At 45.9% G+C, this 17339-nt stretch overlaps 1 protein-coding gene across 2 annotated transcripts in view; it reads right to left on the bottom strand.

The window, feature by feature from the left end:
- Evl (Enah/Vasp-like) overlaps nt 1-17339 on the bottom strand; it is a 120726-nt gene that overhangs the window by 64470 nt on the left and 38917 nt on the right. Inside the window, exon 1 of one of the 2 annotated variants that reach the window (XM_032908405.1) lies at nt 15181-15703. The exons of the other annotated variant lie outside the window; for it this stretch is intronic. Within the exon in view, the coding sequence (XP_032764296.1) occupies nt 15181-15203 (23 nt within the window). The 5' untranslated portion in view covers nt 15204-15703. Of the gene's footprint in view, nt 1-15180; nt 15704-17339 lie in introns of those variants that run through there. 2 annotated transcript variants of the gene reach the window in all.

The raw sequence follows: 17339 nt of genomic DNA, 5'->3' as shown, positions 1-17339 counted from the left end.
TGGTATTCCGTCCAGGAGGTCTTTGGCAAAGCTGACATGTTTCTGCTTGTTACGTCAAGAGAGGGGTTGTGCCTCAGTGGATGAGGAAGGGCAGGGGAATAACAGTAGGAGCCTGTCCAATGCAGCTTAGGTGAGAGAGGGAAAGAGAAGGGTGGAGGAGAAGAGCCAAGGGAAGAAGCAGGCAGCTGACAGTGCATTTCTGACTTAGATGAACCCCTTTAACATTCTGCTGATGAGTTACACTGAAGAGAGCTCACGTCACATGCTTTGTCTAATTCCATCAGCACCGCATGAAAGCAGTGGCAGACAGGCAAAGATCAGACTTGGGATTTTCTGAAGCCTATCAGAGCGAAACATGCTGGCCAAGGGCCTAGCCCTGTGCTAAGAAGAGCATGACCCTAGGATAAACTCCACAGTACAGAGCCTCACATCAGCTCTAAGCAGGTCTATCCCTTGAGTTCCCCCCACAGCTCACAGAAGCAGAACTGCAGTCTTTCTGGAAGGGACTCAGGAGATACTGCATAAACCAGAGTCAGGACCAAGCTCTCAAAGGATCATTGAACCAAGAAGTGTAAGAAGGGATTGAAGGCATGGATTAAGGGTGGGTGCTTGACACCCATGTTTTTACCAGAACTTGAATAACTTCAGGCCTGTTACATGGCCTTGGAGTATCCCTTCCCTCCTGAGAGTGACACTGCTCTAAACACAGGAGTCTGCTCTGCTCTACTTTAAATGCTCTTTTCCTAAAGCAAAGGCAACGGCTTCAAGTGTGGCCCACAAAACTGTTACCAGGGAGGCAGCTGGTAGAACATAGTTTCCTAGCCTGGTTGAGAGGAAATACACTCACTGTGCAAGGAATTAACTTTCTAAAACACTGAAACCTTTTAAAAATATCAGTCAAATTTGGTTTTTCAAACAAAACTGTTAATTTGGTGCAGTCTCGTGGATTATGCCCTGCGGTGTGCTGAGCCCAGACTAAACTTCTCCATTTCCCAGGTCCTCAGTGTCTTTACGGTCTGGGTTTTCACCTGGGTGTGTTCACTTTCGTTACTCAACACCACTTCCATGTATATGTGTGTATCAGCTGATGAGGTTGCTGAGAATGAACTCCCGCTCTCTGTAAGAGCAACGAGCTTTCTTAACTGCTGACCCATACCCTCAGCTCCTCTCTTTTCAAAAAAGACTTAAAAAAAAAAAAAAGAAAGAAAACAAAACAAAAAGAATTTCAGACACATAGCAAAATGGAAAGGGAGGCAGAGATCTGCCCTGTATCACTGACCCCGCAACTGGCATTGTCTATCCATTTTACAATGACGGGCAAATCGCTGTATCTGTCCAAACGCAGACACTTGAGTGTACACTATCGAGAGTAAATGATGGAGTCGGGTGGGAGGAAGTGTGTGTGTTCATTGGTTACAACTGTGTACTCTACTGGGGGCTGTCTATAATGGGGAGGAGATACAAATGTGGGGGTGAGGAGAAGGAGAAATAGCCAACTACCTCTCAAGGCAGGATAAATGCAGAGCATTGGAGGACGCTGCTGTGAGCCCACAGGAAGAGGAGCCACACAGCAGACCTGGGAAGGAAGATAATGACTGACAGAAGCAAGGGAAGGGCTGTTAACAATTCAGGCAGGCACTGCACAATGAGCTGCTTCCAAGGTTGTTCCAGGGCAAAGCAGAAAGGGACAGAAACCAGCAAGACAAGCAGCTTGAGGTCATGGTCACACAAGAAGACAGGCAGCAGAGCAGGAAGCTCTCCAGCACCATCAGTGTAGGGGCAGGGCCTCACTGGGCAGCTACTCAGACATTCTGCTCAGTCCTTCTCTTGCCTGTCTGTGGTTTACTCATCATTTCAGTAAACCTAGATGTTTGATCCAGATCGTATGTGAGATAGTAATTTTATTTAAAGTTTCTAAGAAAATATGAAACCTCTACCGTATCAGCGAGCTGGAGAATCTGAAATGAGGACTTACGTTTCCCGCTTTTCATATGGCGAGCACTGCATCATCGTGCAACTAACAAGGCCAGCGGAAGGATGGTGAGCTGGCTGCACAGTGCACTCGCCGCTGAGCTTGATGGCCCAGGGCTGAGCTTTGGGACCCATATGGTGGAAGGAGGGAACTGACTAGTACATTGCCCTCTGACTTTCACATGTACCATGGCCTGCTCCCCTGTCTAATTAACTAATTGATTAGTTAATTAAACTAGTTGGTGAAAAGAAAACTGGTCAGACCTTGTCCTTGTGATATTTAATATTATCAACTTGATAGATCTACAATCATCTGGAAGACAAGTTTCTGGCAAAGAAGGATTACTTTAATGAGGTTAATTACAGTGGGAAGACACCTTCTGAACTTGGGCAGTGCTCCCTGGGCTCTTAGACTCTGAATAAAAAGGGAAAACTGGCTGAGAGTAGCATTCTCAACTCAGCTTCCTGACTGGACACATAGGACCTGCTGCCATGACTTCCTCCCTGGGATAGATTATATTCCCAGGTACTTTAAAGGCATAGAACCCCGTGCTCCCTTAGTCTGTGGCCACAAATAGACACTTGGTGGGACTTGCTATTTTGGTACTCAGGAGACTGAGGCAGTGGATCTGGAGCTCTAGGCCGGCCTGGGCTCTACAATGAGATCCTACCAGGATAGGTGTGGGGGAGTTATATTAAGGTAGCCAAGGAGTAAGCGCAGTAGAAGCAGGGCCAGTGTTGCCTACCAGGCTATGACAGCAGTCTACTGGGACTGAAAGCCCTGACAGCTGGGACTCCATGGCACTAAATGAGAGGAGGTGAAGGTCCACCTCACCTGACAGCTCAGGCCACGGCTTCTGCTCTTTGGGTACAGGTCAGAGACTCTACAGCCCAACAGAACTAAGGGTTCTGCCCAGACAGGGGCAGGAAATCCCATGGGCTCAAACATGTTGCATTTGCTTTGTCTGTGTTTAGTAATTACAGTAACTTTTTAAGACTTTAGGTGTTTCTTTTCCTCAAGTCTAGAGTGTGTGGTGAGGGTAGAGCCTTTTGTTTTGTTGTAAATGACAACTGGTTACTGATGTGTTTTCCGCTGCCACAGCAGCACCCACCCACGTGTTTATACTGCACGTGCACCTGTGGCATCCCACCCAAGAGGAAGGGCAAAGGAAGAGCCTGTCAGCACAGCAGAACCAGAAGAAAGCTCTAGTCCCGTTCTGCGACTAGCCTGCAGGACATGGCCAGGTTCTGGCCCTGCATAGGTTTGTTTCCTCACCTGCCATCAATTTCTAGCTTACTGAACATGGCGTTAATTAACTAGCATTTTAACCTACAGATCTTGGCTGAGTCAACAGAAGATACCCTCTCTGTATCACTAACATCTAACTTTGAATGAAAAAAAATACACTCATGTACCACATAGTGTGCTGGGAAAGTTCACAGAGTACTTCCCCCACCCTGGGGGAAGTCCCTCAGGAGACCCTGACACTTCTACTTCAAGGAAGTGAAAAGTCAAGGCTGCTCTCAAGACGGAATCTGCCAAGCCGTTCCTGCTGTTCTCAGGCTCTTCACTTTGCCAGTGCTTTCTGGGACAGCACCTCTGGGGGCCTGGTACACACGCAGCATGACACCCCAGCCCAGGCTTCACAAGACAAGCCCCTAACAGCTGCTCATCATTTACAAGTGGGGCAGACAAAGGCTGTGGGAAGCACAGAGGCAGGTGGGGTAGTCCTTGAGTGAGAGAGAGGAAAGGTGACTTCGCTCTTACAGGAGGGAAGGCAGGCCTCAGTCAGAGTGAGGGTTTCTGCTAGACAGATCTTTCCTGGCCTGGGTGCTATCCTGTCCTGGAGCTGTTTATACTGCAGCTGCACCTCGCAGCCTCACATCACCACAAGTGAACTTTCTCTGGACACCAGGGCCCCTGGCAGGCGGATAGCCATCTTCCCTGCACCCTCACATGCCTCTTCTCTGTCCATGAGTATTCTGCTGTCCTCTTCTCCCCTAGTCATGGTGGACTAGGCTCCATCCATACAACAACAATACCCTTACCTTTTCAAAGGCCAAATACAGTCAGTCCAACTGACAAGGGCACTACCTTGTGATTTGAGGAAACACAACTGCGTCCATACTAATGCCACATAGTGCCCACCTGAGTCAGAATGATAACTTTGAAGGTGACTGTCATGGTGACCTCCTCTAGAGGTCAAAATACTGTAACTCCTACTCTGTTTTTCATTTCTTTCCCAGTTTCAAATTACTCCAGATTCTTTACATTTAAAGTGACAACATTTAACAAGAAAACAAAAACTGGGAAATTCATATAATGCCACAAAGAAAATATTTCATGGATAAGTCTGGCTTAAGTTAGGGGGTAACCACCTAGGAAGTCAAAGCTGCCCTGACAAGCACTTTCCAGGGGCTATCACTGAATCCCTCCCTCTTCCCTCTCTCTGGGCTTCTTGGGCAGGCTCCTGAACTTGCCCTCTTCCTTGAATGGGCATGATGCCATTTCTAATGGTGCGAGTCTGATTCCCACAGGGAATAGTGCATGACAGTCTGTCTTTAAACCAGTGCCAGGATTCAAGGAATACCTGTCAGCCTGGCCAGGTCTGAGTTGAGAATCATCCCTAGAGTAGGGTTGAAGCTTAGGTTTCAGGAGTCCGAGGATGAAGTTAGATCACTAAGGACAGAATAAGAGGTTCTTACCACCCAATTCCTCCTCTAAACAAAGCAGCTGTACAGAAGCAGTAGTGGCCTAACCAGTGAATGGAGGAGCCAAACCTATTTCAGTGCCGTTTTACAGTGTTGTTAGTGCAATACTTTAATCTGTCGGAATGACCTTAAACTCACAGCACTGTCCATGTGCGTTAGGACAAGGGGCTCAGTGACCAAGGGCAGAAAACACTCGCACATCTCTCCCTGGCAGTAGAAACTGCTCTGGCGTGCAAAGGGGCAGCAGGGTTTTCCTTCTGGGTAGTCCTTCACTTGACACAGATTTTATCATGGAGACATTAGAGTGGCTACATCAAGAAGACAACACTAGAAATTCCTTAAAAATAGCAAAACAAACAACCAGATGGCCACATCTGAGCAGAATTTAAAAAATGAAGATGGGAAAAAGGAAGGAAGGAAGGAAGGAAGGAAAGAAGGAAGGAAGGAAGGAAGGAAGGAAGGAAGGAAGGAAGGAAGGAAGGAAGTGAGGGGAAAAAGTCTAAACACTACTGAGTGAAATTTTGGAATTCTGCAAAGAAACACTTAATCCAGAGTTGTGTCAGAAAAACAAAAAGTGAACTCAGAAATCCAAAGGGGCGAGTAATACAGTGAAGCAGAGAAACATGGTGTCTCATTAACTCCATTAATACACCCACAAAATAAACCCAAGCAAAACACAAATTCAAGCTGGTGTGGTGGTGCACACCTTTAGCTCCAGCACTTGGAAGGCAGAGGCAGGTGTGAGTTAAGCCCAGCCTGTTCTACATACCCAGAAAGTTCTAGGACAGCCACAGCCAGAGCTACTGAATAGAGAGACCCTGTCTTAAAAACCAAACAAACGGGTTGGGGATTTAGCTCAGTGGTAGAGCGTTTGCCTAGCAAGCGCAAGGCCCTGGGTTTGGTCGCCAGTTACGAAAAAAAAGAAAAGAACAAAAAAAAAAAAAAAAAAAAAACCAAACAAACAAGGTGGGAAGGGAGGGAGAGGAGGGAAGGAAGGAAGAAGAAAAAAGAGAAAGCCAGTCAAACAAGAAAGCCTTATTTCAAGTTCCAGCTCTAAAATGCCAGTTAAAGAACCTAGAGAGCTAGGAAGCAGAATTCACTCTCTTGCTTGGCAGTAAACCAGTGAGAGTCTGAGATGTCATTTAAGTTCTCTGAACTCTAGGTACCTGGGAGGTAAAATGGTCACACTGGAGCCAACACTGGAATCTCAGACGGAAGGCACACCTGTACTTGTTCTTCTGATTGGATGTAGAAGGATGAAGAACTATGTTTAAATACACTAGCACTTTCAGCTGAGAATAGTGTGCACACTGCTAATCCCAGCACTCAGGAGTGGAGGCAGGAGGCTAGACTTGGGTACACTGAGTTCGAGGTCAGTCTGGACTACTTAGGACTCTCTCTCACAAAGCCAAAATAAACAAACAAGGACTTTCAAAGGCCACATGAATTTTTACACTCAAACATTTTGTTGATTCCTGAACCTTTGAAAACCTACTATCACACTTCCGGTTCCCATTACTTGGATTACTTCTGCTAAGTTCCTCAGCTTTATCAAACTCCTCAAAGACCTTCACATTTGAAAACAAGGCCTCTGAATGCAGCACATGTTCCCCTCCCTTTCATTTTTCATTCTGCTCTGCAACAATGACTGACACGAGGCAGGAAGTTAAGAAGACAGACTAGAACATGGCGGTTACTGGGAAGCCAATCCCACCCAGCTCTGCTCAAGGGTGCGGGGATGCAAGCACACTAAGTGTTGTCTGTTGTCCCTGTCACCTTCTGCCTACTGAGAAGTTAAAGAGTAGATTACAAGTTACATTCCTTAAGGGGTGTAGAGGAATTCAGAAGAGACGCATACAGGGCCACGGAGGTTGGAAAAGGAGCTGAGGAAGCGTGCGTACACAGGCCTGGGCTTTAGAGGACGTCGTTAAGAAAAAAAAAATAACAAAAACAGTAACAACAACAAAAAATCCAGATTTAGACAGGGAGCAAGGAAGATGCACAGACCCACACCTAAAGCAGGTTTCCTACTGCAGTCTCAGCCTTGTGTGGCCCAGAAGCCCAGGCTGGCCTCAGGCTGGTTTCCCGCCACAGCCTCCCCAGTGCTGGTACTCCAAGTACACACCATCGAGCCTGCTGGTCAGGCAGGTTTCTGAGCACAAAAGCTAAACTTCTGCCAGCCCCCTTCAGGAGAAAGGGCAGAAAAGACCAAGAAGGGCTTAAGTGCAGCAGACGCAAAGCTGTATCAGAAGTGAACAGTTCTGAACTTTAAATTGGGAAGGACTGTGCCCAAAGCAGCACGACCTGTTTAACTCATTCTTGCCTGTCTTTAAAGGAAGCGGCCTTTAACTTTTCAGCCACGAGCAAACATGGGCTGACCCACACCCAGGAACCCTACCTGGTGTGTTCACATTTGAAGGCCAAGGGGAACAAAATGGAAAGGTGCTAAGCACTTATCTCATGCTTGGAGGCTGCTCTGGGGTGCATCTGGGGATGAACGTCCTCTCTCCAGGAAAAGGAATTCTACTGTGTACAATGCTGCTCTGTTAGAAGATGGAGTCTTAAGATGTACTTACTTTATGTATATATGAGTACACTGTAGCTGTCTTCAGACGCACTGGAGGAAAGCATCAGATCCCATTACAGATGGTTGTGAGCCACCATGTAGTTGTTGGGAATTGAACTCAGGGCCTCTGGAAGTGCTCTTAACCACTGAGCCATCTTCCCAGTCCTGAAGATGGAGTCTTATTAAGTATTTATTGTTGGCTCAGAACTTGCTGTAACCAAGCTGGCCTTAAACCTGCAGCAAATCTGCAGCAAATCTGCAGCAGTCTCTCAGGGCTTTGAGGAGTGGCCTACGTTTAGATTACAATATTCCCCACTCACCCCACCCCAACTGAGAACCCATACAAGGATTCTCAAGTTAAAGTCACTTTTTAAAGCTCTTCTGTTGCCCCTGTTAAGAGAAGACCCACAATCCTATCAAAGCAACAGCAATGCACTTTGCTTGACTGGTTCTCATCCCAGAAATGTCCCTTTCATTAACTCTCCCTTCAATGGAACAGACTGCCCACATCGCCTGTCTCGTGCAGCCTAACAGGTCAACAGACATTATTATCAAGCTCTGAAGACAACGAGAGCTAATACAGCCTCAGAGAAGGCTGACACTTGGTGTTGGTCTCTAGCCCCACTTCCCTAGCCAGAAACCCCCATAGTTCACTTGTCAACAGTGACCTAACCTCAGACCTGGGATTCTACATGGCGACCAAGCAAAGACCCCGGCTCTCAGCTGACTACTCACATTGTGTTTGTTTCACTTGCTCATAAACACTGCATTTGCAAACAGGATCATCTTCCAGTGACTAATTTTTAGTGTTCTGAATCCCAACTCTCAGTGGGAAGGAAGAGATTAGAAGTGTCTGTACAACGTGTTGGCTTCTTCCCTTACTTCAGTAAATTTCAAATCCAAGACAAGGGTCTGAGGAAATGCTCTGCTCCTTTTAGTAAATGAAGACTTATTAATGTATTGGGTAGCTTCTAAATTTCAGACATCTTGGTAAATGCTTCCTTTGAGAAGTCTCATTTAAGCACCTTAACTCTGGAAATAAGTAGCAGGCCTATTTAAGTCAGGGAATTAAAGCACAACAAATTTACACTCCTTGAGGTAAAGGGTGCCCTCTGCAGGGCACAGAGAAGTCACCACAGCCTTGGGAGAGCACCCACTACACCCAGCTCATTTCTCTGCTCCCCAGTCAGTTCTTAAACTCTACCAACCATCTTCCTCAGAATTCCCATCCACCAAGCCCATGCATGCTACTGGTCCAGGGGCCCACCACTCTCCTCCAGCCCAAGCTTTGGATGTGCTCAGCGGCTCCTGAGGATAGTAAGTTCTGGAAGACATGTTTATAGTCGCCATTTTCCACTATGATGTCTATTTAGTAGCTTTTCAGAAAATGTCAGGTGAATGGTCACTCTAAGAGCAGAGAGGACCCCTCCCCACAATCTTCCCACCTCCATAAAAGCTGCTCCCAGAGTTTGTAGAGTTTGCACAATGGGAACAACTTCTCAGCTCTCCTAAGTCACTGCCAAGGGCTACATGACTCTAAGGTAGTATTCTATAATATGCAGGGACTCAAACCACATCATGTCATTCCTTCAGGTAATGGGTTTTGTTCTGTCACCTCAGTTTTATTTGTTTTTAACATAAGAGAATACTGCAGTACTGTGGTTGTTTTAAGAAGTAGCACAGAGCCAGCTAAGCACTCACTGATTGCCAAACATAGAATACAAGCAAAGCAATGCTTCACCACCCACATGAGTCCTTCTACACAGACCCCCAAAGTCTGCTCTAATAGGACAGGTAGCCAGGTGAGAATGACTTCTTGGGGTCCTGGCATCTGTTTCTCCTGTAAGGACTGACCTCAGTCTCTGGGCTGCAGACCCACCACCTGCTCTAGTTGTAGCTGGGTGAGCACACCACTGTTAGTGGGAGGCAGACTGGAGCATTCGGCTTCGCTATCCTGGCAGCTAACATGTTTGTTTTGCTTGTGGCTTCTAAGGTACTAATAAATCTGTGGCTTAGTGAAGATCATATGTGTTTCTCTGTTCCCAGCCCCTTTCCTCACTCTCCGCTCCCTACTCTGTGCTGGTTTCCTCCAACCAGGTGCTCCTACTGTCACCTCTAAGGACCCACATGGTTGTGAATCTGAAAAGGCTCTAGGAAATCAAAGAGTGAGCCTATGGTTTGGGACTGTGGCTTGATTCAAATTCTGTTAGCAGATATCTAACACCTCCTGGATGAGTGGTGGTCATAGGTGTTAAGATAACCTCTTGACTTGAAACACTAATGTTTCTGTACCACCAAGTCTACAGACACCAACTTGGGCATGATCGTTTTGGCTTAATCACTATACAGAGGTGAGACACAGAGCTGTGGGAAGTAGGAAGAGTCAGTCATTCTACCCAAGAGGATCTTTTGTTCTTCCTCTGTCCTGTCTTTCCATAACCATGTGCGTTTGTGTTACAGGCACTCTGATAAATCCTGAGATCCCAAAACAGTCTCTGAAAGGCTGTACTGACTGCTAAGACCTAGGCCAATGTACAAGATGTTACTGCAGACATACAAAATATGAAACTGACTAGACCTCACTCTAGCTGCTAGGCTGACTTTATGCAAATTACCTAACCTTTCTCAAATTCTACTCTCATTTCCTTCATTCACTAGAGCCTATTACATACAATACAATACATACATACATACATACATACATACATACATACATACATACACACACAGCACTAGGGAAACAGCAATGAACAAATGACTGACATAAAATCAACATCTAGAATATGTAGATGGTCTTACATGACAATAAAGCAAAGGAAAAAGAAGGGAAGTCCACAATGGAGGCTTTAAAAACAGATGCCAGGCAACACTCAAGAGAAGACCTAGATAGAAGATGGAATGCAGGCAGCATCCTCAGGGAGATGAGGGTTGGTTAATGGAAACACCACAGGCTGCTACGGCTGGTGTGGCTGGAGTGACAAAGGCCAGGAGTGCTGCTGGAGGTGAATCTGAGCACTGCCAAGCTCCGTCGGCCAAGCTGTGCCAGGCATCATGTGTGTCTAGGCTCTCCCCTTAACAAGGTAGAGTACCAAAGTGACGTGACTGAGTTTGGGTGACTACAGGAACAGACAGAGGCCTGAAAGACAACACTGCAATGGAGAGTCAGGGAAGACAGGGGCAGGCTAGCCCAGCAATGGGAGTGGCTGGGTTCACTCTGAGGGAGAGCTGACAGAATGCAAGAACAAGGGGAAAAGGTGGGCATGGATGCATTGTGGATGAGTCTAGAAAGGTTTGAGAAAGAGTGAGAGTTTTAAGCAGTGCTAAATGTGAAGACTTGTCAGATTTCCTGCACTGATGTCAAGCAAGCAGCTAGAATGATGGATCCAGACTCTGCAGGCAAGGTCTGGATCATACTCTTGTATCCCACGATAAGATCCTACGTGGACTGAAGTTACCATGTGAGGTACTGGCAGCATCCGTTGAGTTTCTTTTCCCTCTCTTTTCAAGTCCAGCCCGCTTCCTCCTTAATCTCACCTGAGATAGAATTCCTCAGCACTGTGCAGCCAACCACTGAAGTACTTGTCCACTTACCACAGGACAACAATCCTGATGTGGGAGGGACCAGCATTGGCTCTTGACATTTGCATGGGTGCTTCAAGCTTGCAAACTTCGCATCTTCTCTCAGACTACTCATTCTAACCCACATCAACATTCCAGTAAGCGGGTAGGGAGAAATTATAACACTTCCTAAGACCAGATATAAATTAGAACCAAGAAAATAAAACAAAAGAGACTCAAAATAGTAGCTTCCCATGTGACTAATACATTCAAACAGGATTTTAGATCTTGGAATTTGTGAACAGGACCTGGAAATAAATCAGAATTATTGAGTACTAGGGATTCTGAGAAATAGCGGTCTGTGAAGCTTGAGGAAATTCTCCTGTATTCATGTCCCACTGTCTGTAGGAATACTAGGATTACCGGTGTGTGCTACCACACCCGTGTTTCCATGAGCTATGAGGACTGGAACACAGGTTTACATGTGTTCAGCAAGCATTTACTTGCTAAGCTATCTCCCTAGGTCTCTAATACTTTTTTTTTTTAAGAAGGCAAAAACATTCCAGTATCAGAGCAAAGCAAAAATAAAATGGCCAAACACAAATGCCCCATGTTCACCACATCATTAAGCTACAGCAGTCTGCCTGGTGTACTTCTACGGCAGGCAGACTTCTCTAACCCCTGGGGATGTCTGCCCATCGTCCCAGCTCTCAGGATCTTTAACTTTAGGTGGAGGGTGCGGGCAACAGCAATGCTCTCTGTGCCCCGGGACAGAAGGTGCTGCTGAGATGCCTCAGGGCTCCATCAGCCCAGCACTCAGCTGCTCTGTGTTCCTGAGGTCTAGCGCACACCACACCACAGATCTCAGGAGGGCACCATGTCAACCACACGGCTGGCTTCATCTTTATTTGTCAGAATCCTGGTTAAATAAATTGTATCAATTACTTAGTATAGCCCTACTTTAATGTCAAGCAATGTTAAGCACCAAGGAAAGAAAGTTTAAGACGGAGAGGATTCACCAAAGTTCCCAAGGTCTCACAGTCCAGTAAGTAGTGATGGCATGCAAAGATTTGTATCAAAATTAGATTCCCTTGGTTTTTGTTTTGTTTTGTTTTGTTTTGTTTTTTGAGGTGAATGAGGGCCTTGTGTCCTCGGTGCTGGGGTGCGTATGGAGAAATGTATGAGGCCTAAAGCACACGCAGGCACTCTGGTGGAGCTGCCCCAGGTCCTCTTCATGTAAAAGGACTGCTATGATTTGTAGTTTACATTACCCCATCTCATGCTGACAGCAGGAGAGATTTTCTTGGCAAGATGGCCATCCCCATTTTCCAGCTGTGGGAACTGACACTAAGAGAGGCCTAGATACTTGCTAGGCCCACAGAGGTAAGACATGGCAGCAGCAGGATTACCAACCACTGCTCATCAGGACCAATATAGAGGGAGGGTGTGTGTCAAACTGCCCTGGTCATGGTTTAACCTCATAAGCACACACTGCTGACCTACTTGCTTGTATAGCAGGTTATGAGGATACAACAAACTCACATCAAAGATTTGGGAAGTTGGGTGTAGTGGCACAAGTCTATAATCCAAACACTTGGGAAGCAGGAACATCAGAGTTCAAGGTCATCTTGGTTACCTAGCAAGTTTGAGGCCAACCTGGGTTCAACATGAGACCCTGTCTCAAAAATAAGCACAGAGGGTGGGGGAGAGGTGGGAGAAGAGGGAGGGGAGAGTCTGCATCTGTATAGAGCATGTACAGGCTAGTTTCTTTGGACAATATCGTCTAGCAATTACTTACACAACATTTACATGTAGTTGACACCATAAATAACCCAAAAGGTGATTTGCAGCATTCAGGAGGATGCTCCTATGACATGCACACATTTCTCTATGTCCTTAGGGAACTTCTGGAACCGTCAACCTGCCAAGGGAGGGCTGAACTTGAACGGTCTTGCAGCTCCCTGCCTTTCTTTGCCTTGAACTTCTCATCTCAGTGACAGTCAAATCTATCTGCTTTCCCTAACTCAATAGATCTAAATGTCTGGTCCTTCAACCTGTAGTACCAATACCACTTGAATCATTAGAAACATTGATTCAAGTTCTAATAAGAATATTTTATTTAAAATGCCACAGAATTACCAATAAGCTTTCTGGGATTCTAAAATCTTGAGACCACCCTAAACTAAACTGCTATATTTCTCTATAGTCCCCAAAAATGCCCTGCTACCATCTCCTAGTCACAGGTACACAGGCTCCTGAATGAAGAATGTCACTGTCTAATACGTGCAGCTATATCTAGTAAGATTCTCTGTGACCACTTTGGGCAGAATCCTGAAGGAGGGAGGCCACACTCCCCATTCTGTCCACTTTTGTAACTCCATCTCCATTTTCTCAGTTAATCAGAGCAGCTGCCTTTCCAGGAAGGCTGTCTTTCTTGTCTTTGGGGTCAGAGCCTATCATAGTGAGCACAGTTTTGTTGCTCTATAGTCTTCCTTCTTAACTACAAATCCTAACAACTCTAAATTCTGCTCAAAGAGGCATGGAAGGCTGACTTTCTCCAGAGAAAATGCTAACAACAAAATCTGAGCTTCACAAAATTAGTGATTTTCTATTGCTGTGATAAGACACTATGACCAAGGCAGTTAAAGAAGAAAGAGTTTATTGGGGGCTTACAGTTTCAGAGAGTGAGTCCATGACCATCATGAGACAGACATGGCAGTGCAGCAGGACTGAGAGCTTGAGACACAAGGTAAAAGAATGGTGTGTGCTTTTGAATCCTCAAAGCCTACCCCAGTGGCACACCTCTTCCGACAAGGCCACACCTCCTAATCTTTCCCAAACATCAAATACATGAGCCTAAAGGGAGCATCCTCCTTCAAGCTATCACAACAGCTCTCTATAATTTATAAGACTTCCATGACTCTTAAAAACATTATTACGTTTACTTGTCTGTGTGTGCATCTGTGTGGAGGTCAGAGAACAACTTATAGGCGTCAGCTCTCTCCTTCCAGCATGTGGGTCCCAGGGTTCAGTCTTAGCTGCAAGCACCTTTACACACTGACTCATCTCACTAGGTCAGAACTTAAGTGACTCTTGGAGATGTGCAAGGAAATCGAGAATCCAAGGCTAGAACACAGGATTCCTGCTTCACAAGTCTATCTACTACATCACACCAGGGACTATACAAATAGTTCTCTAATGGAGCTATTCTAAAGTTCTGGGCATGGTCACCCTGCAAGGGCACAGGCCTCATGTCATTGGGGCATGCTGCCACACAAAAAGACTTTCCTTTTTGCAAGTCCACTCCATTCAGAATAATGCAGACACAATGCTCTGAAACAAAGGAAAACTTCCTGAAGCCCCAGCATCAAGTTTAGATGCAAAGGGTGGAGACACTCTTTGAAGCTTACTTTTCTATATGGAAATCTAGTGATTCTCCATCTACTCTCTTGGTTGGCTGGCTTTTCCCTTACAGGTTCAGTGTTCATTGAAGTAACATTCAGAAAAAACCAAAAACCTCCTGTCAAGGTAAAGCTAAGGTCTTCTACAATCACTCTGTCAATCAACATGGTATTATGCCCAGTTCTAAGACACATGGAAATTCCATTGGAAAAAGGAGAGGTTGTCAGCGGTCAGACACAGACACACACATACATGCTTGTCCATAGAAATGGGCATCGAATGATCTGACTGCCATCCGTTCTACCTCCTTTATTCTCATTTCCTAGAAACTATCTCTGTTGGTGCATCCCCTCCCACCCTCAGACTCGGGTAGCTTCCCTGGGAAGCGATGGAGGAGCAGAAGGAAGAAGTCACAAAGGATCTAATCTGAAACACTAATGATGACAACAGCGGAAGAGCCCCAGAAAGAAGCACCCTGCTAACAAACGTTGTCAAGGCACATCCCAGAAAGCAGCCTAGCTGTGGCTTTAATAACAGAACGCCAGAGCCAAATCCAATCCAGCCATGCAGATTCACTTGCAGAATTTTCACCCTCTCTGCTACAGTTCCCTTTTTTGTAAAGCAGCAGTAGACTGCATGAGTTTGACAAAGGAAGAAAACAAAAGATAGCAGACTCGTTCTGGAGACACAGTTGCTATTCTGTATTCATAACTCTACACCAGCAAAAGCAGCTAACAAAATGCACGAGGTGGGGTCCTCTAAAAATCTGCACAAGATCAAACCAATTATCCATGCTGCACTTCCATGCAGCAAACATTCCTACCCCTCACCACCTCGATAAACCCTACCGAATGCAGACAAGAACCCCTTTTTGTGTGTAGAGCCAGCCGGAGCCTAAGCAGTCATTACACAGCAAAAACCTAACGAGAACAAAAACCCAGCATCAGACTGAGAGAAAACCCAGAACATACCTGAATTCTTCAAATGCAAACATGACCTAGTCAGAGGCAATTTCCTTAGATTGTATGGCAGCCTTTTTGGTACCGAGGACAACCATTTAGTCAGTCAGATGGTGCAAAGTGCAGAAAAAAGAGGTGAGGTTTCCACACCCCCAATATTCTGAAGTAAAAGGCTCTCTGCAGACAGGGGCCCTGCAGCCTCCAGCTCCGCCAGCTGCTGACAAGCGGCAGCTAACAGGGGAGGCAGCAAGAAAACCATGTGATCATTCCAGCAAGCCTGATTAATGCAGTGAACGCTTAGACTCCAGACTGGGAGCTGGATTAGTCTAGAGAAGTCGAACCGAGGGTGCGCTTAGGATCCTGGGTAAATCAAGTAACATATCCCACCTCCACAAATTGTGTAGAGTGGTGGGGTGGGGTTTCTGCAATGAGAATGAGACCTGCTCCATTGTGATCAGCCTAATGACCTCATCTTCCCAAGGCTGTTGCCTCTACAAAGATCAGACACAACCCATGTGGTAAACGAGCTCCATCCAGGTGATAGCCAGGCTACCTTTCAAGGGCAGCCAGAGCACAGGACGATTCCTCCAAATCCAGTGTGCTGCCTTATGTCAGAGCAGGGCAGGTGCACACTTGCTCCAGCACCACAGTCAAAGTTCAGACTCACCAGCACACCATGGCTAACAGGAGCCATGATTAGAGTCTCCTCTATGTGACTAAGTGCATAATGTCAATTCCTTGAAGTATAAAAATTTCTGTAATACTTTCAAAATAAAAGAAAAAGGAAATGAGATGCCAGCCAAAAAGAAAGAGGAATGTTTCCCCATTTGTAAAGCTCAGGCTGGGAGATTTGGCAAATGTACTGAGGATGCCTCCCGAAACCCGACATGAAGAGAAATCTGCAGCAAGGATTGCAAATCCTTATAAAATATGGGAGAAAAATCTGAAATAAAAACTTGTGAGTCACTGGACTCTTTACAGATGAAATCAGTTGTTAATTGTGCCCTTGAGGCAGCCGCTCCTGTCTACTGCCTGGGCTCTGCCCTCAGCATCTCTCTCTCTCACATCAGTAGCTGGACTTCCTTATCCTCCCTGTCCTAAAAGATCTGTCAAGCACTTCCACAGATCTGATTTTGATGCCACCTTATTTTAACATGTCCACAAGACTAAGTAGCCTCCCTGGATTATGAGATACTGTTTCTTCCACAGGGTCCCCTCCTTAAGTTCCATGTTTCTAGCTCCTAGAATAGCACTGACTATTCAAAGGGGTTTATTGAAAGGACCTCCTTGGCCTACACCTTGTGTCTGGTCCAGAAGAAAAGAATAATTCAGTTATCACAGTCACAAAGGTGCCCTGGGTGAAGTGAAGCTCTTGTGTGGCTATCTCTGTCTCGCAGAGAAAGAAGAGCCTGGAACTTAATTGAGGGAAATGCAATGACCAGACCCAACGGAACAGACAGATGAGTGAGGAAGATCTAGGGTCCTGGGGTCCCCTCCTTAATGCAAGCACCAACCAGGCTGATCTGAAGCACCTTTCCAGTGTTTCTCACAAGCATCTGAGTGTGAGCTTTCCAGTGTTTCTCACAAGCATCTGAGTGTGACCTTTCCAGTGTTTCTCACAAGCATCTGAGTGTGATCTTTCCAGTGTTTCTCACAAGCATCTGAGTGTGATCTTTCCAGTGTTTCTCACAAGCATCTGAGTGTGATCTTTCCAGTGTTTCTCACAAGCATCTGAGTGTGACCTTTCCAGTGTTTCTCACAAGCATCTGAGTGTGATCTTTCCAGTGTTTCTCACAAGCATCTGAGTGTGACCTTTCCAGTGTTTCTCACAAGCATCTGAGTGTGATCTTTCCAGTGTTTCTCACAAGCATCTGAGTGTGATCTTTTGGGGGTAACAGCTTTTTTGACAGAATCACATTGTATCAGAAAACATAGGGCACTCAAAGCCATTAAACAGCCTGGCTTTAAGTCCCAACCCCCCTACTTGTTAATGCTAACTGCTGGCAAGCTAGATACCCCACAGGCAAAGCTGTAGTAATGTGGACACAGCCATGCATCTCACACGGGCACCAACGAAGCAGATGTCAAATACGTAGCTTAGAAACCACACAGCATAGATACCGGCTCTGCGCCATTTTTACATCCCACAGGGTATCCTCTCACTGAACAGT

The sequence above is a fragment of the Rattus rattus genome, chromosome 7 (assembly GCF_011064425.1).
Source record: "Rattus rattus isolate New Zealand chromosome 7, Rrattus_CSIRO_v1, whole genome shotgun sequence".
Lineage (NCBI taxonomy): Eukaryota > Metazoa > Chordata > Mammalia > Rodentia > Muridae > Rattus > Rattus rattus.
Note: the sequence above shows the minus strand (reverse complement) of the source record. Positions and strands in the feature narration are given on the sequence as shown.